The sequence below is a fragment of the Nilaparvata lugens genome, chromosome 2 (genome assembly GCF_014356525.2).
Source record: "Nilaparvata lugens isolate BPH chromosome 2, ASM1435652v1, whole genome shotgun sequence".
NCBI lineage: Eukaryota > Metazoa > Arthropoda > Insecta > Hemiptera > Delphacidae > Nilaparvata > Nilaparvata lugens.
The window spans coordinates 81,878,127-81,906,005 of NC_052505.1; the positions used below are offsets into that span (position 1 = coordinate 81,878,127).

Consider the following 27,879-nt stretch of genomic DNA (forward strand, 5'->3'; position numbering starts at 1 on the left):
ATAATCACTGAAAAATAAGATTACTCAAGACATTTTCTTTAAATTTTCCAGAATTTCCAGCTCCTGCTAGGCAGTGTTTCCCATTGCATGGATTTCCCGATCTGAAGGAATGCATTGATTTGGACGATTTGCTGACAGACGAAAATCTGTCAAATGAAAACCATTTCAAATCGTGCAAGATGATGGTGTTCAACTCGCATAAGGAAGTCTCACAGTACGGATCGTACCATCTTTCAGCAGCCATACGCAGATTGGAGGTGTTGTCATGCAGTACTAGCAAGGAAGTATTGCTGAAAAAAGGAGGAGAGGGAGCCGATGTTTTGAGAATTAGTTTCGAGAAGGCGACTGATGACGACAAGAGAGAGTGGGGAACTCTGAAAGACACTGCGCCTACCAAGAAGCAAGTTCAGGAGGCTTCCAGCTCTGGAGGAATTCTTGGTTTGATCAATTCAGGATTGAAGAGTATTTTCTACTGAATCTCGTACTTTGAACCGTCATCATTTTTAGATTTAGTGTGATTCAATCCATTATTGTTCTGTAGCATAACTGGACCCAATTTTAGAATTGAATATTAGATATAGGCGGAATACTGAACCGTACCCATTAACGTATTTTCTTTGCAAAATAAGTAGGTACCTAGTAATTGTTTTCTTTATTTTTCTGCAATAAATTTCTCATTAGATTTAATTACACATATAATTTATAATATTTTTCTGTTACCCTAGTCAACATCTCAAACAGAGGTTCTTTGTCTTTACCGGTACCTTTTTGTAGTTTTTCATCCAGTATTAAATTTTATTTTTCAGATGGAAATCATTTTATTATTCATAGTTTTTGTGATTATATGAAGAAGATAATTTCAAGAAGCTGATGAATTTTTATAACGTACTGAGAATAAAAATTTCATCCAATTATTCTTTTTTTGAATTTGAAGTTGCTTTCCATGACGAAACACTATATAATAACTTTATTGTAGTTCTGACACCGTGTTACTTGTAAATATTTAAAAAAAAACACTTACTTTTCTTGGATTATTGAGGAATGTATTTCACTCCTGAAGAGGCTGATGAAGCTCCTCTTCAGGAGTGAAATGCATTCCTCAATACTCCAACAAAAGTAAGTGTGTTTTTTTTTAATATTTACAAGTAACACGGTGTCAGAACTACAATAAAGTTATTATATAGTGTTTCGTCATGGAAAGCAACTTCAAATTCAAAAAAAGAATAATTGGATGACATTTTTATTCTCAGTAGCCTACGTTATAAAAATTCATCAGCTTCTTGAAATTATCTTCTTCATATACTGTAATCACAAAAACTATTAATATTAATATATTGGATGAAAAAAGAATAACTTTTTTGTAGTTCTGACACTGTGTTACTTGTAAATATTTGAAAAAACACTTACTTTTGTTGGAGTATTGAGGAATGCATTTCACCTCATGAGGCTGATGAAGCTCCTCTTCAGGAGTGAAATGCATCCCTCAATACTCCAACAAAAGTAAGTGTTTTTTCAAATATTTACAAGTAACACAGTGTCAGAACTACAAAAAAGTTATTCTTTTTTCATCCAATATATTATTATTAATAGTTTTTAAAAATTTCATCCAATTATTCTTGCAATACAACTATTCTAGCCTAATAACTATCAATTTGATACTATCGAAAAGTTTTTATTTCGAGACACTAAATTTTGAGGAGTAACATTACTGTGCAATGAGGTACAGCATTACTGTGCAAAATTACTGTGCAATTATCTACTGGTAATAGAAATGCCAAATCTATTCAAATTCAATTTTCAATCCGTCGATTTTAATTACTACAAGAACTGTTAATTGGGTATTAGACAGTAACATAATATAAACAATGGACAATAATGGATAAGCATACTTCAGATTATGTACTTGAAATTAGAAAATAGGCTAGTTTTAATTCCTCCAGATTTCCATTTTATTGTAAAATAATTATAATATTGTTATACGATAAGTACTGTATAATGAGACTCGTAAAATGAAAATACTTATATCCACACAAGATTATAATGGCTATGCTTTGAAATCAGAATATGGGTACTGCAAGTTGCCTTAATAGAACTCACAGTGGATTGTATTATCATTATTATGTAGCCTGAAATTTGTCTAAAAGTCCATCAACAGTAGACCTAAATACCACGAAGCAGCCTACTGTAACGTCGATTCTATGCTGGTTTTTCATTTTCAATATTTATTCATTTTATATTTTAAGTGCTTTTTAGATAGGCTTATTCTAAAAACAGTCTCTCACCCCACATGAGTCATTATTGTCTGTATCATTTTTAATTTATTCTTTTATCATCATATTATTTTTATGATTTTTGTTGAGTTTCTTCAATTATGTTGATAATAGTAAAATTGATATGTTATGAGTGTTTAAAAAAAAAACAATAAATTCACTTTTGAGTGGGAATATTTTGTTATTTTTATATCACCAATAGTACCGTACTTAAACTATTATCAATTAATAGAGCAATGAGCTTCGCATTTTTGTTCTTAAATCATATCACGTTCAATTTGTTAAAATGTTATCTAAATTTGGGAAAGAATAGTACAAGGAGTATCCTTAGATTCTCTCTTCCGATCAGTGCTTCTTTGTGAAAATTATAAATGAATAAATAATAGATAGATAAATGAATAATAAAAATAAATAGATAGATAAAAAAATAAATACGGTAAATGAATAAATAAATAAATAAGTAAATAAATAAATAAATAATTTCTCCTTTCTCGCATTACCCTCCATATTGTAATATTGAAAAGTGAAATGCTATGTAGTATACCAGGCTTGAAAAATAGAAAAATATTTGAATGTTAACTAAGTAATGACTAAAATATCTAGACATTATATTGGATGGGGAATGAAAAGGGACACTCTACACTAGTGAATACAGTGAAAAATAACCTAGTATTGTTATTCATTCTCAAATCAAGTTCAATTTCATACAATTGATTTTACAAAACTAATATTCAACAAAGTAGTAATTGTCACAACATTATCAAAACGAGAATTCTATTCTTCCATCATAATTTATCAGCATGCAATCGCGATCTATGTATCCAACAGTACTGTTTACAATTAACTTACTAATTCTATTAAATAACACTATGTTTCTGGTTACTCACGGCCAGAGAAACGTAGGCCTATACTGTTTTATTTATATATTGTTTCATCTATGCTACGCCTCATAATAATGTTATACTACCTTTTCTGAATCACACAAATTCATTAGTTTTGAATACATTTTCCAAAAAAAACACACTACCTACTTATAGATGATACCAGAAAAAATAACTTGTAACATTTTTTTAATTAAATTTTTAGTTTACATAAAAGTTATTATTTGTCTTTCATAAGTTCGTTGTAGCAGTAGGTTAGGGGGCAAATTCTGATATAGTAACCTAATTCAACTCGAAAGATTGAATAAAAAGACTAAGAGATTGTCAAAAACCAGAGATTTCATTTATAGTTAGAAAGACCGGTTTCCGTTGTTACACCATTGTCAATCTCTGATAAACTCACTTGAAAGAATTTCTCTTCTTTCTTTAACCCAGGATAAAGAATAAATTACCAGCAATTCGGTAATTGGTTATTGATTACTGTAATGTTATTGAGCCAGCTATGGTAGGCCATTGATCCAGTAGGCCTATGTTATGAGAATTACCGAATTACTAGCCTAGTAATTTTGTATCAATGTTATTGATAGATAATTGATTACGTTATTGATCATGAATATGGTTGCCATCTTGTAGAGACAAAGCTCACACAAGCAAAGGTGCAGCACAATAATAGAGAGAGTTTTGAAGATGCAAGAAATGGTAGGTTTTATGAATAAATAAATTGAATCAGTCGGAAAATTCTCAATCAATGATTACAATGATTATCAGTATTAATCATCAGTATGTTACTGATCATGAATATATTATTGTCACCAACTTGTAAAGACGAAGCTCTTGCAAACAAAGGTGCAGCACAAATGGAGAGAGTTTTGAAGATTCAAGAAATAGTAGATTTTATGAGTAAAGAAATTGAATTGGTCCAAAGATTTTCTATCAATGATTAATCATCTTAGGGCCGTTTGCACAGTGTAAGTTTAAGCTAAAGCTTAAACCAAATCTGGATTTTTTTGGTGTATACTAAAATTCCGTTTGCACAGTATCAGTTTTAACTCTGTATTAGGTTAAACTCTGGGAAAGTTTAAACCTCCAAAGCAGGAGGCTTAAACCAAATAATTTGTATTAACTTGACATCTGTAAAGATTTGATGGGGAAACAGCTGATAGTAAATTATTTTTCGACGTTTGTTTTTATTGCTTCTGTAGACGATAATAATAATTATTTAGGTTATAGTGAATCATTATTTAAATGTGAAAATAATATTATAGGAATTGATAGAAGTTTTTATTGCGATTGATAAAGATGACTGACAATTTAGAAACTGAGAAAAATTGGGCAAAAATCGAATAATTTAAATTTCTGGTATGATAGAAAAGTTTTTAACGATTTTGCTTGAGTAAAGAAACTAACAATTTAGTATTTGATTGAATAAACCACTTGATATGAATTAAGACAAGGCCTTCAGTGGTATTTGATTAGAAAACACGTTTTTAATAACACATAACTGAAATATTCTACTTTCGAGAGATTTCTAATAAACGAGGAAGACCGTGTAGTAGATTCAAGCGTAACAAAATAATTTTTTTATCTTACAATCTAAAATTTGTTTTTTTGTGCCAAATAGCCTAAACATAAGTTTTTAAAGAATTTATTGATCGCTTTTCACTTTTATTACCGTACAGCTTACAGCTCTGTGGATTTTGAACAAGAAAATAATAGCTACAAAACTTCAATTTACTAATGGTTTGTAAACAAATAACAAATTTCCTGTAAAAATCAGCCTTCCTGATATTATAAACGATGACATTCTATTATCAACTTAACGCTAAACTGGTTTAACTTAAACTGGATCAGTAAAAGCACTGAGAAAACCGATTAAAGTTTAAACTTTCATACTAACTTAAACTCGATTAACTTAATCGAGTTGAGCAATTTATACTGTGCAAACGGCACTTAGTGAGTTATTGATCATGAATATGGTAACCAACTCATGGAGACAAAGCTCACACAAGCAAAGGTACAGCACAAATGGAGAGAGTTACGAAGAAGCAAGACAGGTGGGGAGCTCTGAGGAGTGGATTTTGTGGTCGAGCCCAAATCACCAACAGAAGTACGTTCTCTTCAGAGAAAGACGGTCACTCTTTCTCTCCCAGAAGTCTGTCTACCTGGTAGATCTTCGTCAGCGTCTGCTGGACGGTTGGCGCCTCTTCTGCTGATAGAGAGAAGAGTTGGACGCCTCTTATCTACCTCACTGATTCATTGTATCATCGCTGATACATCACTGATTCATTGATTCATCGCTGATACATCACTGATTCATTGATTCATCCCTCAGCAGTGGATGATCTGCGGCTTGGACATGCGTTTTCAGGTGAGCTGTCAACAAATACATTCACTTTTATCGTATTTCTCCAAATTATAAATTTATTATACTCAATTTTTTATGATACCGTACATTGGGTCAAGTGAATAAAAAGTAGTCAAGGCTAGTAGGGCCTACCACAAAGGAAAGAACAAAAATCTTTTTATTTTGTTTGTAATTTTTCCTTCGTTTTAGTTTCTTATTTTTTCTGTGCTTTCACTAAGGGTTCCTGGAGTCTTTGCTAGCTTTGGAGTGAATAAGGGCCAGACCATATTAAGCGTCAACCCAGGCAGCGAAACGGAGAGCTTCCTGCACTGCCGACTCTAAAAACGCCTGAAAAAACGCTTAGTGTGGTCTGGCCCGTAGGATTGTCTCAGTGAACAGTCGCCGTTAGTAACTAGATGAAAGTGTTTCTGGGGAAACACATAATGCATGAATAGAAGGTTCAAAATTCAGATGTTTGATTTTGCAAATGTTAAAAATTCAGCTTGTGTCCCACAGAGAATTTCCTTCCTTTTAATTCGAAATATTCGTTATGGAAGTCAAAAATCGAAACTATGAATGGAAAACTCCGAAGTTCAGAAATTCTATGAGAATTTTAAAACGATAAAACATTTTCACTTATGATAAATTCAATAATTCATGACGCTTCAGATCAAGTGAGAGTCATAATTCCATTTATCGTCATGATTGAATTGGGTGACGATCATGCAGTCAATTTTTTCTCGTGAGGAATCTAAAGCTGCGTTTACACCAAAGTTTTAGATTCCTCACGAGAAAAAATTGACTGCTTGATCGTTAAAATGCTAATAACTTAATCCTTATAGATTCTATCAGATTGAACGGAGCTTGACAAGCACATATGTGTAAGATTAGTTATGTTAAATCTAATAGAATCTGCAAGGATTAAGTTATTAACATTTTGTTATTAATTTTGTGTAAACGCAGCATAATGAAATTGGAAAATCTTCTAGGATCTGAACAGTTCTCGGAAGATATAATCAACTACAATAAATGTATCCTCAAAGTAGGAACTCTGAAATGTTTTTCACCAAGTACTAGTATCCTACTCACACTCGAGTCTTTTCGTTTCCAATGATAGTGAACATTATTGTTCGCAGCTTGTTTGCACCTTAACTCATGCGCACTAATAAATTGCAAAGAGTATAAGAATCTTGGTATGCATTCTGATATCAGTGTTGACCTTTTGTATAGTGTACATAGAGGGTAGATTGCGATCGCTTGAATTTATTCAATTATATTCCTAAATCGAATGAGAAGCAGGAAGAAAAGACTATATTAGGCCTACTCTGAAATAATTATGAATGAAGTGATTTTGTAATTTTCAAGCTTACAAATCTAGTTTGTCCTATTATACTTGGATATAATTTATAATAATAAGCTACTTCATCACAGTCATATCAATAACGAAAATACGATATCCGTATCAAAAACAAGAACGGTATGCGTTTTGGATATCTATATTCATTATATATAATATGCTTTTACAATGGAAATTCTCTAATTCATTCAATCCTTATCGAAATAATATAGTTTTTGACATTGTGTAGTTGACATAGTATATCAGCATCATATACGGTGTCTTCCGTTACAGTGAATGTAATAAATATCACTAGAAAAGATAGGCCTAGATTTCATTGACATTCAATTCTCAAACAAATCTTTGCTCTCCAATTCATATTGGAATTCATTCAAGAAATCTTGCAGTAAAAATGGAATAATATTCAACTCTTCAAATTATTGCTGGATCTTCAATAATGTTAAAGGGGAGTCGGGAGGGCCTATTATACAAATGTTAAACTTGCCAACTTCAATGTACCTTTTTGAGATTTCCATTGGAGATAGACTCACAATTTTTTTCAATAAAAAAATGCATCTTTATCTTCAATCTGATGGAGGGAATTTACTCTGAAATAATTTTTTCTCTGGATACATTTTTTTAGAAAAAAGTATTTTCCCAATTGTTTCGATGTATTTATTATCATTATCTCTGTCAATATTGAAAATATGATAAATCGCCTCTATCACTTTTCAGAGTGATGCCTATTGTATATGTCTGCGAAATTTCAAAGCTCTATCTTCAACAGAGTCTCAAAAAAGGAACATTTATATGGAAAATCTAGGTTTTTCAGGAATCGAATGCAATTTTTCTAAAAAAAAATGTATTCAGAAAATAAATGATCTTAGAGTAAATTCCTCCCAACAGATTGAAGATAAATATGCATTCTTTCATTAAAAAAATGTGAGTCTATCTCCAGCGGAAATCTCAAAAAGGTACATTGAAGTTGGCCAATTTAACATTGTTGGTATAGGCCCTTCAGTGGTATATGCCCTTCCGACTTCCCTTAAGTCTAATTAGAATTCAAACTCACAGCAATGTATTGCCTAGCGTCGTTTTTTCTGGTGCAAAGTAGTCTACTCTGTCAAAAAAACCCCTAAGGAATTTAGAAGTCAGTACGTCTAAGTGTTTCGTGAACCATCAATCATGATTCTTGCGAGAAATCTGATTAAGATTTCGGCAAGAAATGTGACTTTCGCAAGAGTGTGATGAGGAATAGTCAATAATCATTGGATGTCGGCTGAAGTCACAAGAATTTTCTTCTAATTATTAAGCGAAAATGCTGTAAACAATTTTATTTTTATTTTTTCTTTGTTAATAATATTTCCTTCTCAGTACAACAACTTTCTTGTGATATACTTCTTCTATCGCATGAGAAATCATTGTTCAATTATTATAAATCCCACATTTTATTCAATCGAATAACTCACTTTTTCATGAAAGTTGAAGCGCGATATGAAATCTATACATAAATTTCGAGGAGCGTCCGGAAGTTAACAATCTTCCGGTAATTTTTTACCGCGGAAAGCTAATGTACGGATAATGAGTTCCGTGCGACTATGTCAACATGCATGGTATTTTCTACCACACACACACACACTCTCTCTCTCTCTTTTATTTGTTTTCCCTGGAAAGTGGCCCAGTATTGGCGTTCTATATTGGAATCTCCGGTTGAATGTGTGGTCATCTAATCGATGAGAGTGCGATTCCTCGTGGGAGTTTTTGCTTTCTCTGTTGTAGGAGCATGTTCAGTATATGTAAACTGTGGAGTATAAGCGCGGCCGAGTGTGTAGGCAATCGAGCATGTGTGAGTGTGTAGGTAACAATAATTGAGAATGTGTGAGTTAGCTGCTGCCCAGTTCACCTTTGTTATCAGCGCTCTTGTTCCGGTTTCCAAGGCGTTATAGTTTGTAGGGACAACAAAGTAGTGATGCTGACAGAGGAATGGTGTGTGGGAGAAAAGGGAACTAAGATCGTGTGCAAGACAAGGCGGGAAAGAAAGTTGTGGAGATAAGTTGATGAGAGGTACTTCGTCCTAACTATTTCTGTAAGATTTCAATCTAGATGTAGACTGTCAGCTATTCCAGAAGGAGTGGAATAGCTCCTTCCAAAAATAGACTCGCCACATATTCAGGAAAAGAAGTTTGTGGAGAACTGAGGGATCTCAGGTAAATATCAAATCAGACTGGAATCTCAGGACTCGTCGATCCCTTTTATGTATTTGAATCTGTGTTTTACATTTAATTCTTTCTTTATACTATGTTTTCTTCTTTTTCTATCCAATATATTTTCAAGATATCTGGATCAAATATCATCTCGCTGGCCCAGTTCAACAGTGCTACAACTCAAAAATCCAAGTTTTGAGAAAAAGGCAATTTAATGTTTCAAATTATTACTGTGAATTATGTATTGCTTCTGGAGGGTTGATTTCTTCCAAGTAGAAGTATAATGTTCATAATTACCACTCGGTAATCTTACAACATTGATTTAATTATTATTTGTTGAGATAATTGTCATTTTTTGAGTTAGTGTTGTTTAGAATTGGTTAATTTTCCAACTTGACATGCATATTTCTTACTTGAAGCTTTATTCCCCTTAATTTCTCAACTCATTGATGGATGTAATTTATGTATTTAAGCCATTTTCACATTTACCATACAGTAAAATACAACTCCAAAAATTGAAATTTACTAGTATTTTCTTCAGTATGGTATAGGTCCAATGAAATCTTCCATTACTGTATTGTAAAAGTCTGTATTATAAAGAAATGAGTAAACTCCAATTATTGTAAGTTCATCATCTATCCATCAATGGGTTGAAGCTATGATAATTTTGTAAATAATATTAAAATAATGATGAGGTAATGCAATTACCTAAAAATGGGGGGTAGGGAATTTCCTGTAGAGTTTAAGAAAAGAATTTTGATGAAATCAACACAATGTGTTTTATTATGTCATAATAAAAGGCAAAAATGTATATTATAATTTAATTTTTGATATTATTAATTCAAGGAAATAAGATAAAACATTAAATATGAAAAAAGTGATATTTCCAATCAAGGCCGTACCCAGAAAAAAATTTCGGGGGGGGGGTGTGATACTAGGCGGGGTCCTAACATACATTGTGGTCCGGAGGACCCAATAAAACCTTTTAAAAATTGTAAAATAACCCTTTTTCAGACCTTTATGTTTGTATTGACAAAACGAAGCTTTGATGGGCTTGCCGCTTGGACCATTTCCATACAAAGCCGTTTGTTGTTCTCTCTGGCTGACTCAAAAAAGTGCTCATGGCATTAAAGCTGTTCGGTAAACTTTTTTTTCATTTAAATTGGATAATCTTTGTCAATATAATTGTTAAGATCATTATAAGAGTGAGAAAAAGAGGTAACTGAAATTTTTAAGTGGTCTAATAAGCGAGTTATGGGAGTTAGGGGTCGTTGAGTTGCTGAATCCGTTTTCTTTCCAGATTATGAACGGTTTCGACTATATTAACAGAACTTCTCTTAAAAATTCAAAAAATTTATCTTTCCAAACTAAAAAAAAATATTCCCCATATCGTTCATAAATGAAAAATCTGGTGTGGCGCACTCACACAACTTTCCTTGCCGTTATGAAAATTGATCACCTGACGGTAGTGTTCCCACGCAACTCAAGTCTACTATTTAAAGATCTAAGCCAGCTGGTGACAGGTCAATAACGCAGCAGACACACGAGGTCTGCTATCTCTTCATAGTGAATGATATTTTATAGAATCAACAGTTGCCAACAGTTTGCAATTCAATAATCTTATTTTCTCGAACATCGAGCTTATTTTCAATTTTAGTTGAAAATATTACTGAACTTTAATTGTAGAGATTTTTATGCTCAATTTTTTCCACTTAAGATTTTTTGTTCAAATTGTACCTGAAGCCTGATAATTGGGAATCTAAAATCAAACTTTGCATAGATGGGGCGCAGCTCCTGAAATTTTTACAGATATGGGACTTGTGGTAGTTGATAGAGCTTATCAATGACTATTTTAGGTATAAATTTGATCAAAATCGTTGGAGCCATTTTCGAGAAAATCGCGAAAACCCCTGTTTTTGACATTTTCGCCATTTCAGCCGCCATCTTGAATTGCTTTCGATCGAAATTGTTCGTGTCGGATCCTTATAGTGTAAGGACCTCAAGTTCCAAATTTCAAGTCATTCCGTTAATTGGGAGATGAGATATCGTGTACACAGACGCACATACACTCATACACACACACACACACACACACACACACACACACACACACACACCAATACCCAAAAACCACTCAGGGGACCTTGAAACGTATAGAAATTTAGAAATTGGGGTACCTTAATTTTTTTCGGAAAGCAATACTTTCCTTACCTATGGTAATAGGGCAAGGAAAGTAAAAAGTAACATTTTTTGTAAATTCGATAACTTGTTTATTTTGGCATAAATCGCGAAAAACGCATATTAGAACAAAGCCAATGATATACTGAATGTATTAGAAGAAAAACTCCAATGGAACATTCGAAACCGTTTATGATCTGGAAAGAAAACGGAGTTTAGCACTTCAATAACCCACAACTCGCTTATTAGACCACTTAAAAATTTCAGTTGCCACTTTTTCTCACTCTTATGATGATCTTAGCAATTATATTGAAAAATATTATCCAATTCAAAAAAAGTGTACCGATCAGCCTTAAATAAGCTACGTATGTGAAAGATAACTTTAATATAATTTCCACCGTTATGTGGTCTGTGGTGAATAGGAAAATCAAAAGACAATACAAATAGACTTAGCATCGTTTAATGCACCACAAAATTGTGTATGTAACGTACTTTTAACTAGAAATTGTTTTCAACTTTGAACTCTTCTTTATTTACCTATGAAAATGATTAAATAATAGCCTACTTGAGAAATTCAGTTCCCATGTATATGAAAATTTTTATTTTTGAGAAAATTTCGGGGGGGGTTCCAACCCCTGTGACCCACCCCCTGGGTACGGCCTTGTTTCCAATTAAAATTCATCATCTTCTACGTTTGTATGTTTTACCACTACCAACCTGATTTCCAAGTCAACAGAGAACTATTTCGAGTTAGTGCTGTATTGCTTGGGGAATTCGTAATAACAGCTGAGTAGTTCAGAGGTGAAACTACACTATTATGAGTTAGTGTAGTATAGCATTTGATAATATTACAATTTATACTATATTACAGAATTCACACTGAATTATTTCTAGTTGGTGTAATGTAGCACTGGTATTATTGGAAAAATTGAAGAATTCAAGACAACATTATGTACTTTAACATCTGATAGGAGTATTTTTCGACTTAGTTGAGTATAGCTCTGGAAAGAGGATGTTAAGCTGAGGAGAATGATGTAAAAATCACAAAAATGGCAATTTTTGAGTTGTAGCACTGTTGAACTGGGCCAGCGATCTGAGTTTTTCTTTGCTCCAGATTGGAAGTTGGACTCTAGTAGGGATGTATTGGGAGTAGGGAGAAGGGATATATTATAAATAAATCTTAAAAAAGTAATAAGTCATTTCAAATACCCACTTTCCTTCAGGGCTTGTGAAATTATTAGAACATAATAAAGTGTAAACCCATCTACACAATCATGTAAATGGATCTTGGAGAGTTGAAACTAGTTGTGTTGTGATAAAATGAAATTTGAACTGATTGATTTGAAACTTCTTTATTGTCAATACAATTTTACAAAACAAAAATATATAAATATCCTTCAAAACAATAAAGCCCAAAGGTAAGAACCTGTTTGGAAAACATAATTTTTAAATATATACACACAACTCTCGAGAATAACATCAGCCGGCCTTAAAAACTAATAACAATTTGAATTTCAGCGAAACCTCTAAACTATTGTACTATATTTAGAATAAGCTTCCTTATATTTATATAATAACTTTATGACTTTTCTTGTTTTTCATTGAAAGGGTGAACACAATACATACAATTTCTAGTTTACATAAGTAGCCCTAGAAAACAAAGCGAGAGAAAAACAAATTGGAAGTAAACAAATAATTTTCATTCTTCGTAGAGTGCACATCCATTCTCAATCTCACCATCTTCTCAACGCATCAAATTGAAAAAAAAAATAGTTTCAAAATCTGAGGTTATTGCTATCATATCTTGGTGATAGCTGACAAGTCTATTTATTCGAAAAAGGTTACTATAGAATAAGAACCATTCATGTTCCATGTTTCTAAGAAAAATGTTTATCAGAGCTCGGAAAAGGAGCAGATCTTTAAAAGCCTGTTGGTCCTTTTCTCATCATGTAGGCCTATTCATAGTATCATAGAATGTATAAATAAACTCGAACTTTAAAGTTCCTCCAGAATAGATTCTGTCGATAGTGTTGAAAAAGGTGTAATGTTCTACTAAACATTGGAAAGTTAAAATTGAAGAAACTATAAGAAGAGTTGAAAGACACCTGCATAAACCAAAAAAATTTTTTTGAGAAGCAGTTCAGACTCATTCTGAACATATTTATGAAGAAATAGAACCAATAACTGACGCATTGCGCAAAAAGGGAATTTCTTTCTTTGGACATATTCTTAGAAGCCCAGTGAGTCGATTGTTAAGAAGACTTATTGGAAAATATTCATGAGTGCTAAAACAGACAGAGCCACAATTCCTTGGCTTGTGGATATAAAAAAATACATATCGAAACTAAATTCAACTATTGACGATGTCAAAAATTACACAACAATTTATAAGGAAACCATCACTGGCAGAAAGAGGATCTTATCAATAAAAACAATTAAAATAAGGCAACAGGTTTGCTCAGATGAATAATTGAGAAAAGGAAGATCTGATAGAATGAAAAGGTACTGGGAAGAAAAGAAGAGAATTGAAGCGGATAAACAAAGAAACAGGACTAACCAGAGACTACAGTGATCCTAGTGGTCATAAAATTACAACAAAAAAGCATTAGAAAATTAACGAAAAATTACAATTATAATTTACTAAAAATTAGAAAATATTTTCAACGGAAGACAAGAAAATGGGATAATTTCCGTGTTGTTGTAACATTAAAGAGAAGAACAAGGCGATGAGAGGAATGGTTTGTTGAGTCAAGCCAATGAAAGTCGAGAAAGAGCCTTCAGTAATGAATAAAATATAGTGCAGAAAATGAATCGCGTACAAAGAGATTCGAATACTTTTTAGTGATAATAGAGTCGGCGTGAAAGTGGTCTCCAAGGTCGTTCAGTTGTTGAGATTTATTCAATTAAGATGGAAGAAGAAGGAGAAAGAAGAAAGAGAAAGAAGAAAACAGGCTTGCCGTCCACTACCAAAATAAGGAGTCCGACTTGGAGCCTCGTTTTCTATTCGACTGCTTTTATAAAAGTCAGTAAACTGTAAAGTTACTACTACTTATACCGTTGGGCGGTGCATGCATCCAAAATTCAAACTGTAGCCGTGAACTTATAGCCTCTGACGCGGAGGCGTTTTTCTGACGCGGTTTGGACTGAAGGTCGCCTAGATAAGTCAAGGACGCGGATGCGCTGTGCTCCATTGTCACGGTCACGAATGACCTTCTCAACAATTTACTCACCAAAACCACTCTTTCTACACTTTCCAATAATTTCTGGTTCATTCACTATTCCCGTTTCCGTTTATCTAGTAGGAATGTGTCAGTAATTCACGAATAATTTTGTTGGATGTTTTTCTGGTTCATTCACTATTCTCATTTTCGTTTATCTAGTGGAAATGAGTCATCCATTGATTATAATATTGTTGAGAATTGGTCATTATTGAATTTACTCACCAATACTCCTTCCATTTTCACACTTTCTTATGATCTCTGGTTCATTCACTATTCTCATTTTCGTTTATATAGTGGAAATGAGTCATTCATTGAAAATAATTTTGTTGAGAATAGCCAATAATTATTATATTTACAAACCAACATTCCCACTCTTCCTACACTTTCTAATAATTTCTGGTTCATTCACTATTCTCATTCTTGTTCATTCAGCAGAAATGAGTCATTCACGAATATTAAATACTTCCAACATTAATTGTTGAAAAGTTGATCAATAATAAATTAAACATTTCTCGATTACGTGAACATGTTTCATGAGTGCTTGGAAGTTCTACGATACAGGATAAGTTAATCACTCCTACAGACAAGGATGGTTCATGCGATTTCATGTTAATTTAACTAGATAATAACCAATGTGTGGGCAGGTGATTGTATCATAGGGCTTCATGAAACCGTAACTGGCTCTTGAATCCAAAATATTCATGTTCTTTTTTGAATGTTTGATTTTATTCATGTTGAAAAAGCTGGACTCATTCAAAATTCATTAGTCGAGGAGGCTGGTTCAGTGCTAAAATAATATTTTTGTCTTGATTGATTTACTGGTCCAAAAAGTAGGTTATGCTTCTTTAAACTACTAGTAGTTCTGTGAACAGTAGACCTCACGCAGTTTTCTTATCCACAAGTATCTGGTGTCACCTGTTCAACGGCTTCTCCAGACATCTGTGTAATGCATGCAATGAATAATCCATTTGTCAGCTGATTGATTATGGATAGTTCTATAGTACGATTAATCCTATCTTCAGAGTATATGATTATAGTGATATCGAAGTATGGAGGAAATCGGAGTATCGAAGAAATTCCTTCTCCTTCCATATTATCTTCAAATGCTAAATTTCAAAAAACCTTGTGTATACATCGACGCGCAGTTAAAAAAGGAATATTACTGTCAAATCTTATAGAATTGTATCAACGCGTTTGGCCGTGAATATGTTACATACATACATACAGACAAAAGAAAATCCGAGTTAAAACATAGACCTCACTGCGTTCGGTCAATAAGTTCTTCAGTTTCACTTCCAGTTAAATTTCAGAGCAAACACTTACAAACAAGAAATTTCAAATTTGAATAGGTTAGGAACCAAATAAGATAACTAAATTGCACTATAACAGAGAATTTATTCTGTTTTCAACCGTCAAAATTCAAAAATCTTAGCTTTTGTTGTTTTTGAGTGGAAATGAACTAAATTTCAGTAGAGTGAAATCATAACCCTATTTTTATAATCATAAAATTATTTTTTATAATTTGCAAGAAGGTTGTTGTTATATTATATCTACTGTACTATTCATAATTTCTGATTATGTGTAATGTATTAATTGGAAGAATAAATGAATTTATTATTATTATTATTATTATTATATTTCGGTGCATAACAATACCACAATCAGTCATATTTTGGACTTTTAAAATGTTATCTGAATTTGGGAGAGAAATAGTACAAGGAGTATCCTTAGTTTTTCTCTCTCAATCAGTGCTTCTTTGTGAAAAATATAAATAAATAAACAAAACAACATAGAAATTCATGATTTGAGTTGAAGAGGCGTATGATGGGAAGATCATAGGAAGATCTGGCTAATGATAGGAAGATGCGACTGTCATGTGAGGTGTTACTAGACGCAATGTGCATCATACATCACATCACTTTCAGGCGGTGTGAAAACCACACCCTCCTCTTCATCCTTCAACACTCGTTCATCATCCAGTAAAGGCTACTGTATATGAATCTGTGTACTTTGTACGCTATATATATTTATATCTACAGATCTCTTTATCCACCATAGTCCAACTCTTCAGCTACAGCGTTACAGGTGCAAACTTCTATGTTATTCTCTTGGTGGTCGATTCCCAATCTACGAGTTTAGCTCTTCTATAAAGCCTCTCTAGAACATAGCCTCTCTGACTTTCTGTCAAAGAAACGTAAAAATGATCACTTCGCTATATAAATTTACTAAAATCCGTAATATCTACTGGATGACATCTGAATTTATATTGAAACTAGTTAAATAATGCAAATCAAAGGCTGTGTTGGGAAAAAATATGGGAATATCTTTTGATTCAGAATTACAAGGTTTCTCCACATCTTCTTCTATAAGAATTGCGAAAAAAATTATAAGAAGGAATCAATAGGAATTGGAATGGAGTGAGTACTGAGTGTATTTAAAGAGTTTCATCTTTTACTATTCTTCTAAATTAATTGTAACTATTATCATTGAGTTTATTGTGCAGAATAATATTAAGTTGTTTTTTTGGATCTGTAAAATTATTTCTATAATATGAGAATATTTCCAATTTTAGTGATAATAATTTGGGATATTCCCCTGTATGTTTGGTTTTGAAGCTTCTAAATTTTAAAATCTACTTTGTGAGAAAAATTAAAGACTGAAAATTTTGTGAAGTGAACAACTACAAGACTTAACCTATTTCGGATTACGTGTAACTATTAGACTAATATTATTAATTATTAATTGTGTAACTATAAGACTTATTATGTCCTTGTTTTTTATCTCCCTATCATTTTGATGTTTTACTCATTGTATGAATCAATAAAGAGTCATAAATGAATGTAATTTAGAGAAAAAAATAGTCGTGGGGACTATTCATTGTATGCAATGAAGCATGCAATTAATAACTGAAAGTAAACATGGTATTTTCTCTCGACCTTTCTCTGCTTTCAACTCGGGCTGACCTGTTGCCAATACCCTATGTCTTGAAGAAGATTAACTTTTGATGTAAGCATTTTTTTATACACCAATCCTAACAGCCATTCGCCGTTTTCACAGCGATATCTCGCCGACATAACATACAGACAGGATTTACTCTGATGGTCATTATAAGAGGAAGCTGTGCTTTATAACTTTGCGAGGTCTACTGTTCACAGAACTACTAGTTGTGTAAATGTAAAACCCTTCAGAGAAACGGCCAGTATATAACTCTATAGCCTATGACGATGTCAGAATATAAATACATCATTGGTATCAGTATAATTGTATCAATGGGATGAATACTATCAACAGCAGTCGGAATGGGAAGTTATTAAAGGCAATCAATATATTAACAAAAAATCGATTTATGAATGAATAGCCTTCATTACGAGTTACTGTACTCACATTTTGAAGTGATGAACATATTGAAGAGCAGAAAGCTTGCATATTTCAGTCATATCATGCGGAATGGAGAGAAATACGGGCTGCTGAAATCCGTTCTCCAAGGAAAGATATATGACAGAAGAGGACCAGAGAGGAGGAGATATCATGGTTGAAGAACCTGCGTACCTGGTTCTCCAAGACTACAACAGAACTTCTCTCAGGTTGGCTGTGAACAAGATATCCATAGTCAGGCTGATTGCCAATATTCGGAACGAATAGGCACTAGCAGAAGAAGAAGTACTTACATTTCCACTGAAGTAAATGAGAATAATAATGTCTTCTTTTTTTAGGGCTACTCTTAAGTAATATGAATAAAAATTAGAAATCTGAGCACCCTTTTGAAATTGTTCAATTGATTTCTAATTTTTATTTATATGAACAATAATAAATATAAAGAGTAGCGTATACTAAATGCCTTTGTGATACTTTTAACTATCAGTTTTTAGAGTGATGATTCACCCTTTTATCATATTTTTTCTGTAAAGACCGCTTGATTGCATGAGAGAACATAACAGCCTCGAATTATTGAAAAACGAACACTGTAGGCGGGAGAGTTTTCATTCATAGAGCTCTTTGTGAAAATGATTCGGCATTTGGAAAAAACAGGTTGAAAGGTAAATATAACGAAGACCTCAGGGCAACGTCTCTATCAGGCATGAAATTCATTTTAATAAGAATTATTTTCCAAAGAGCTATTATTATCGAAAACTGTGAGGTGAAGAGGATGAAAATTGAGTGAGCATGAGGATGAGATAAGGAATTTAATCAACTCTGAATTTTTATTTTCATTCATTTTCATCATTTTAATTCTCATAATTACATTCAATTCCCATCTATTTCGAGTTTCATTCAAACGTGATTGATTAGCCTGTACATTATTAAAAAAAACATCTAGAAATTTGGCAACTTTCAAGTCTCTTTTGCATCTCTTGTGCGTTCGCTTTCGATGTTGGTATCTCTTAAGTCCATCATGTTTGTCCAGTCTCTGTCGGACAGCGATCCTCAACTCCTGTAAAACAGAAAAATATATGATAAAATGTATTATTGATGTATTGATTCATGAACAATCATAATACTCGTCTGAAAAGGCACAACAGGATGATGCCTAAAATCGCTCCTTTTCATTATATTCCATTATTGAATCACGTTTCATGTATTATTTATTATGCCTATGAACTGGATATAACCGTACATAATTCATCTTAAATAGCACGTCGTCAATACTTGTATTGCGTGTGCATCTTATTGTCAGCTGTATCAACAGGTCATTTGATTCATATACCGCTGAAAGAGAGAAAAAATATTCTTGAGAAGACCTGGAAACTCTCAAAAGTAACATACATTTATTCTCTACACCTTTCTCTCTACAATACGGTACATACAGAACAGAATGGCTGGAGTAAACCAATGTGAATTTTATTTTTGGTACAAATATTTTAGAGAACAACTCCATGTTTGAAGTTATTTCATTAATCAGAAAAAAGAATAGTTAATTATGAATTGTATCACAAAAATCTGGTGTGGTGCACTCACACAACTTTCCTTGCCGTTATGAAAATTGATAAACTGACGCTAGTGTTCCCGCGCATCACAAATCCTCTTTTCTAAGATCTGAGCCAGCTGGTGACAGGACAATAACGCTGGAAACACACGAAGTCTGCTATCTCTTCATAGTGAATGATTCAATAGAATCAACAGTTGCCAACAGTTTGCAATTGAATAATCTTATTTTCTCTAATTTTCAGCTTATTTTCAATTTTAGGTGAAAATGTTACTGAACATTAATTGAAGAGATTTTCATGCTCAATCTTTTCCAATTGGAAATTTTTGTTTTAATTGTATCTAAAACCTGATAATTGAAAATCTAAAATCAAACTTTGCATAGATGGTGCAGTGCTCCTGAAATTTTTACAGATATGGGACTTGTAGCAGTTGATAGAGCTTATCAATGACTTTTCTAGGTATGAATTTGATCAAAATCGTTGGAGCGTTGGAGCCGTTTTCGAGAAAATTGCGAAAACCCCTGTCTTTGACAACATTTTCGCCATTTTAGCCGCCATCTTCGATTGCATTTGATCGAAATTGTTCGTGTCGGATCCTTATGGTGTAAGGACCTTAAGTTCCAAATTTCAAGTCATTCCGTTAATTGGGAGATGAGATATCGTGTACACAGACGCACATACACTCATACACACACACACACATACAGACCAATACCCAAGAACCACTTTTTTAGACTCAGGGGACCTTGAAACGTATAGAAATATAGAAATTGGGGTACCTTAATTTTTTTCGGAAAGCAATACTTTCCTTACCTATGGTAATAGGGCAAGGAAAGTAAAAATGTCTCATTTGATGGTAGCTAGTAGCTGGGGATGAATTCTCATGTATAAAATCTGTATGTATAATTATGGAAGCAAAATGTAAACTTCTCTAACAAGAAACTACTGAAAATACTGGATGAAAATTTACAGTTCCATCGAGGTGAAGTCATATGACACTGTTTGCCAAAGTAACACAATAAATTCTCTGCCCACGACCACCTATAGACATTTTGCACACTCATAAACACCAAACAAGTCATAACAAGGTGTACCTTATGAGTTTCATATTGCTAGACTCCCTGACCCGGAATACACGAATTTAGTTCAGTCGGTTCGAGTGAATTTCTCTCTGCATGCCCTCTCCTTGTCTCCCATTTTGTCTCTCCTTCTTTCTCTCATTGTCTCTCTCCTTATCTCTCTTCTTGTCTCTCTCCTTGTCTCTCCTTCTCTCGCTCTTTGTTTCTCTCTCTGTCTCTCTTCTTGTCTCCTATCTTGTCTCTCTCCTCGTTTCTCTCTTCTATCCTCTTCAACCTATATGCATTAATGCGATTATATTTGGGAGAAGGCCAACCATTGGTTATCGTCAAAGAGCTTTGTCCAACTGATACAAGCATGATAGTTGGACAGGCTTTATTGGATGGTTCACAACATGATTACAGTACTACCCTGTTCTATTAAGTTAATTGAAGAGCGATATTTGTGCTATATCAATCCGATATATACTCATCCGATAATCATCGATTAAATGTTAGAAATTATACTTCCTTATCAATATTCAAGTATAATTGCTTTTCTATTGAAAATTGTAACAGAAGATTGTATGTGAAAATGTATATTTTTAGGTATTATGGGGAGCAGATCGAAAAATAACTCCATAAGCCGTAATGTTAACATAAATGTACCTTTTTCTCAGGAACCCTTTGAGGTAGACGTCTAAAATTTTGTACAGTACTACTTAACACTATTATGAACACTTTAGCGAGTGGTAATTTAGAAATAATTTTCAATCCCATTTCATATGCCTTTTTGTAATTCAATACTGTGTTTTCGAGCAGTCATTCAGAAAAAATCATATTTAGTGAAAAAAAGGTTGAAAACTGAAAAGCTTGTGCTAAAGTATGAGAAAAGGTCATGTTATTCAGTATTGAAAATATCAGGTTTATCGGTTGGATAGATCTCTAGTAAAAGGTACATAATTATGTTAACATAAAGGCTTATAGAGTTATTTTTTTGTCTGCTCCCCTTATATTTGGGTACATTCGGGAATCATAGATTGAAGGTTAAGAATATGTAATTATTTAAATTTCCCATGGAGAGCAGGGAACATTTTTCAGGGACACTTTAAAGGACTTGTATTAACTTTATTCGAAGCACAATATATGAGAGACCCATAATCTAATATAGGATGCTACACTTCTGTTGTTCTAAACGATAAGTCATCTTTCATGAAGTACAATACTTCACTGCTATCGAAAATTGAAAACAAAAAACTTGAAAGCATCGAACATCTAACTTTAAAACAACTTAACAACAAAACAAATAAATATGAATAACTCAATAAAAACAAATTTCTTTCTTTCAAATTAATTTCTCAAATAACAAAATGCTTCATTCCCACTACAAGTTGTTGTCTCTCAAAGCTAATGCTCCTCAAACAACCGATTCATTTATGAGTGATCAATGAGTAATTCATTAATGAGATATCAAGGCTATTTTGATAGTGATGCACTTCACAATACAATATTGTTATTGGTAAATTAGCAATTGTAGCATCAAATGAATGAGAGGCTTCAGAGAGGATACCAAGAGAATTGATAATAATATTATCACTCACTAGAGGCCGCTAATCTTACTTTACAGTGTAGTGTTATATTAGTATTTGGGTAGTTCTGTTTTATATCCACCTTATCAATATTGCTGCATAGTTCAATCACCTTGAAAACCTCATCAATACCTCCATCGCTCACCACTCATACCTCACATATCTCAATCTACCACTCTATCTAATTAGCTACCTATCACTCCAAACCTAATTTGGCTGGCTATTGTTGTCTATAGAGAGGTTCACGTTATAATGGCAGTGGAGAAAGATAGTAGAACAGCGTTGCTGATTCTCTGCCTTCTAACTGCCTTCTAGAGAAGATAGATGATACTAATAAACTGTTCATTCTTGTTTGAAATGATTTATTTAGCGTATGGCAGATACACAACAAATATTATATAGCTCATGAGTCTCAAATGCTTAGATATAAACTATATCTTTTCAAATATTCTTTGATATGTTGTGTAGTTTTCGGTCAGGAGAACATAAGTTTGTCTGACCGCCATTATTTGCTAGTCTATTTAGAGTTACCCAATGTGCACCATGGAGGCGAACTAGCTTTACACATATTTAAGTTAAAATCTGATTGCTGGAACAATTTTTAGGTTAAAGCTATATTTTAAATATTCACAGAAAAAAATCATTTTCAAACCATCTTCACCATTACAAATTTCCAAAATTGCTTAAAAATGTAATTTATAACATAAAAACAATCGAAATATAGAACTTCTGTTTAAATTTGCACCCGGAAAACGTTTAGCTATTATGTTGCTAAGCTGGTTACTAAGATAAATAATTATCAATAATTAGCCTATATTTTATTCGTCAAGAAAATATTATATTTTCTGATGATTTAATAATAATTTTATTTAACGAAAATCCTAAATAAATGCTGCAATCACCCCGAAGACCTCTGCTACTGCAGACATTGACAACAGAATTTCCATCTAGCTGTTAACCCTGTTGTCAATGTCTGCAGTAGCAGAGGTCTTCGGGGTGATTTGCAGCATTTATTTAGGATTTTCGTTAAATAATAATTATATATTAATTAGCATTTGAATAAATGCATTCTCTATTTAATTCCATCTATTTAATAATAAATTTTCATGATAAATTGAGAACAAATATTTTGTTGATTAATTATATTTCCACAATGTTAAAAATGATCTAAAAACGTTGCAGAGTTGGTAAAAATAGCGCTATCTGCTTTGTCGAATGTTTGACAAGCATAGCAATACCAATGTTAATCAAATACTGCCATTATAACGTTGAACTCACTATAGTTATCCGCTCTTGACGGCCTGTATGTGGTCTATGAGAATGGTGAGCAGTGCTTTACATATTCGCTAAGGGCTCCTTACATCTCTATTATCATGAGTAATATCATAAAGAAAATATAACAAGAAGATAGATATCCTATGGTATAGTGAGTGAATTATTTGCTGATCAAGGACAATAATTCTGTTACATGTCAAGTTTAGTCTTCTGACAACTTTTCGGCAAAAGGATTGTTTAATAGACACATTATCATGCAGCTACTGTAGCTGAGCTAAAATTCTTCCCTTATTGAAATATGGATAACTGATAGACACGTGTCCCTCCATTGTCAGCGATAGGCAGATTCGAAGCTCCTCCAATGAATAGAGACGTGATTGGGTGAGGAAATCACTTTTCTCCTTTCTCCAAAGGTGTGTCGACCAGCTGACTGTCAACTGCTAGTTCTCCCCTCAGACTACGTCTTTGTTGAATGTATTGTCGGCTATAGTGACGTCACGACTCAATTGTCGATCGCGCTTTATCAGTCTGATGTGAAAAGGTGATCGAAACGCACGAAAAGCGAGAAAAATCCGGTGAAAAAGTGTTGCATAATTCATTATAGCATGTAGGCGATGTTATGGGTAACCATGTGTGATTGCGAAGCCTGTTATGAAGCACCTCTGAAACGCTTATTGCCGCAATAAAATCAGAGCTCGTCAAAAGTTGATTGCAAGCTTATGAGGGGATATTTTCCCTATCAGTTAGGCTAGTTTCACACACATTCGGTTCGTTTCGTTTTCGGCAAATTCCGATAAGTAGGAAACGGTAATTCGGTTTGAATTCGGTACCGAATGGAAACCACATAGAACTGAACGCCCATTTGACTCTGATAAATTCCATCAGGTTCAAATTCGTTGCTAGGAAACCGAAAATAAAAACAAAGTCTTTTACACAAGTTCGTTTTTTTTTTTTGTTTTTATTTTAACCTGATATCATGATTATATGTTTAAAAATCTTCCATGTCAAAGTCATAGGGTCAATTCATTTCTGTTAGTTCTCTGGAGAATTTTTATCTCAATGAATAGCTAAAAAAATATGAAGATAAATTAAAACTCAGGGAGAATTTTAATTTTTTTCCATGAAAATTACATGATTTTATTAATGGAGAGAAGAGATGAACGTTATGTTCCATGTGTCATGTTTGAAACAAATTTTCATTTCAAAAAAAAAAAATAATCACTCTGAACGTCCAAAATTAATATAATCAAAAATATTAATATAATTTAATCAAACTATTCAAATAGTTCCCAATTTTTAATTGAATTGAAAATTTTGTTGTTCAAGGAATCACAATTTGTACCCCTGCTTTTATATTTTATTATCAGCATGAATTGTAACAATCCAAGCACAGGTGTGTTTGAGAAGAAAATACCTAATAATTGAAACCGTACGAATTAAAACCTGATATGTATGAAAGCCTCATTCGTTTACGGCAACGAACCGAACCGAACCTAATGAAACCGAATGCTTGTGAAGCTAGCCTTAGTATTCTATCTATTGTAATCTTCATGAATAAAGCACTTAATCAATCAGGCAAGGAATAATGTATTTCTTATATATAAAAATATATTTCATACTGAAAGAGTTATATTACAATAGAGAACTGTAGGTAAGGAGAATGATTTATGAAACTTTTGGATTTTTATCTTCGAGGAAAATAATGTCAGTTTTGACAACTTTTATTGGTGGTGAAGTGTGTCTCTTTCTCTCTAAAAGACAAAAATAAAGACTTCGTGCTCTGTCAATGTTAATTGATTGAAGATAATACCAAAATAATATTCCTGATCAGAATAAGAATTAGATTAGTGAGAGAAAATATTGACATTTTATCATTGCAAATATGACTATTCACAGGAATGATTTTTTGATACAGTATTCTATTTTTGTGGAACGGATTATATTGTACGGTATTTTCGTTGTGTATCGCTTATGAAGTCCGAACTTGCAGTGAATCCAGCTAGAATTTACCAGAAGAATTAAACTGATAGTTGATTCTGATACCTCGTATCAGATCTTACTTTGTATTCATTGTATAATTGATTGATTGATTGATTGAATTTATGCAGGTCTGTAGAGACCCATGTCAAACAGCAAATTACATGAATAAATTGCAAAATTTTAATAAAAGAGATAATAAGAAAACAAAAAATTAAAATTAAAAATGAATAAAATAGTTTCTTTTTTAAATAGTAGGATGCTAATGTAAGCTGAACCTTTACGATCTGAAAACATTATTATGTTCCAAGAAATATTCTCATTTACAGATGTAAATGTAATGTAGATGTAGATGTAATATTCAGTAATATTGAATCGAAAGGAACAGCTCGTACCAATGTACCAAGAATACTACTCTAATCGAGTCATCTCGATTCATTTTATTGAACTATCCAGTCATTCACTCGCACTCCAATAAGTCCCTTCATGAATTATTACTCATAACCGTAAATTCATGTATTTCAATCCAAAACCAAGTATACACAGCCTATGTTAAACTTGAAGGGTTTATGGCATCTTACATTGTATTATTTATGTTCATCTAATCAACCAAGTTCCAATCAAAGACCAAAACAAGGATGATTATGATAATGAATCTGTTCTCATTCAACTCCATTTACCTTGTTTATTGTTGCTCTTTAGTGAGTTTCACGTTATAATGGCATTGGAGATAGTTGAGAGTACAGTTTTGCCGATTCTTGCCTCGCTATTACCTTCTATAGAGGATAGCTGATACAGGTACATCTGATGTAATGATCACTGTTCATTCTTCTCAAAAATAATTAGTCGAGAAAATATTTTTTTCAATGATCAAATAATAGATTACCATGATTGAGATGAAGTATTTCGATAATTTATCATATATCTACAATATTAAAATCTCATCTGGCAACGTTGCGGAGCTAAACAAGGATAGCGCTATCTGCCTTGTCGAATGATAGACAAGCAATGTTAATCAAATACTGTCATAATATAGTTAGTCCACATATTTCACGGAATACCACTATCAAACTTGTTGTCTAATTCCTAAACAATATGTAAGGTAATATCATCCTATTTGTGAAGGAAGTACACATCTTCTCATAGGTACCGAGAACCACTCCTGATTTGCATTATGACGACTATGCAAATTGTAATCGCGAGAGACGTCGTCTGCTTTCAGTGTAAATCGGCTTAGCAGCCGTCTCGGTGGTCGAAGCCAGACCACAGGATGAGAGTGTCGCATTCTATAGAAACAGTACAGTGGGCCAAAGTAGAGCAAGCAAGTAGTGTCCAGCGCCCAGCACCCACAGTTGTAAGAGACGACTAGACTAATGACAACGAAGCGGTTCGAGCATGAAAATCGGACGACCGGAAAGAGGAACAGAAGGCTCTTCCAAGTTGAAATTGGAACCGACAAACGTCGAACCGATAGGACAAAAGCGAGAAACGGTTATTACTGCACTACAAAACCATTTAATATTTCACCTTTTCAAATCTCTCACGGCACTAATTTCTGGATCCATTATTCTGTTGCCTACGACCTTAAATCGAGAGACCTACATTGCTGCGTCGTTTCAAATACAAGAAGCGCTTCTGATGGACAATTGAACGAGAGAGAGTGTTTTTTATTCCATTATATTGTTTGTTCTATTGATTTCATGGTAATGTCATTGACGATAGATTTTTATTGACATAGCCCATTCTGTACTCTAGAGCTACTCTTCAATGAAACTACCAGAGTCCAACTGATCACAATAATGGAGTTTGAATGTCTGAAATGGTATGGAAAAGTGATGCAGAACTCAAATCAATCGAATTAGTTTTATTTTGCCAAAACAATAATAGAATCAAATTACATATAATGAACCCAGAACAATTATAATATAGGACTAATACAGATTCACATAAATCACTAAGCAGTCGTTAGGTCATGTCAAAGGCTCTGAAATTGATAAGCTCGACCTGAAAACTCTGAAACCAGACTGAGCCAACCAGATCACTCGATATTATTACTATTATTTAACTCCAATAATATAATTTAACGTTAATAATATAATTTAACTTATATCATGAACAAATTAATTTTATCCATGTTTTGTACACTCCACAAAATCGAAGACAAGAGGAATGTATTAGAGGTTGTATTAATAAAATATGGACTACAAGAAGTTTCAATCGAGTTTAGTTAGTCTTTATCACGTTTCTAAATAACAATAGAATTTCATAATATGGAGGTTTGAATCATACTGTTTGAAGCATTCTCATGGAATGATTCAAGTAAGCTATTCGATTGAAACTATTATTGGTAGCCTTATTGAACAATTTATTTTCGAATAAAATCACATTATTTTAAAAACTACTAAGATAATAAGATATTGGCAGAAGTAAACTTAAGAGCCTCGAATGAAAGAAATATAATTTCGGCTATAAGATCAACCCGAAGAACAATGAACTTGATTGGTATTCATGAAGCATCAAGCTTTGATAAACTTCTTGCAACAAGAAGGAATGAAATCAAGCAGCCTAAAGCAAGAGCAGAGAATCGAGTAGCTTGGATGGAAGCTTCATTGTCTCTATTGTGT

General features: G+C 33.0%; 3 protein-coding genes across 5 annotated transcripts in view; all 3 read left to right on the top strand.

Annotated features, from left to right (window-relative positions):
* Positions 1-982, top strand: part of LOC120350005 — a 36,114-nt gene extending 35,132 nt beyond the window's left edge. For all 3 annotated transcript variants that reach the window (XM_039421916.1, XM_039421919.1, XM_039421917.1), the window contains one exon: positions 52-982. In XM_039421916.1, coding sequence (XP_039277850.1) covers positions 52-476 — 425 coding nt within the window. In that variant the 3' untranslated portion in view covers positions 477-982. The remainder of the gene's footprint in view (positions 1-51) is intronic.
* The window catches only part of LOC111064454 (RYamide receptor-like), a 390,152-nt gene that overhangs the window by 127,444 nt on the left and 234,829 nt on the right, over positions 1-27,879 (top strand). The window lies entirely within an intron of this gene.
* Positions 5,249-27,879, top strand: part of LOC111057313 — a 54,989-nt gene continuing 32,358 nt past the window's right edge. The window contains exon 1 of the mRNA XM_039421922.1: positions 5,249-5,519. The gene's annotated coding sequence lies outside the window, so the exon portion shown is untranslated. The remainder of the gene's footprint in view (positions 5,520-27,879) is intronic.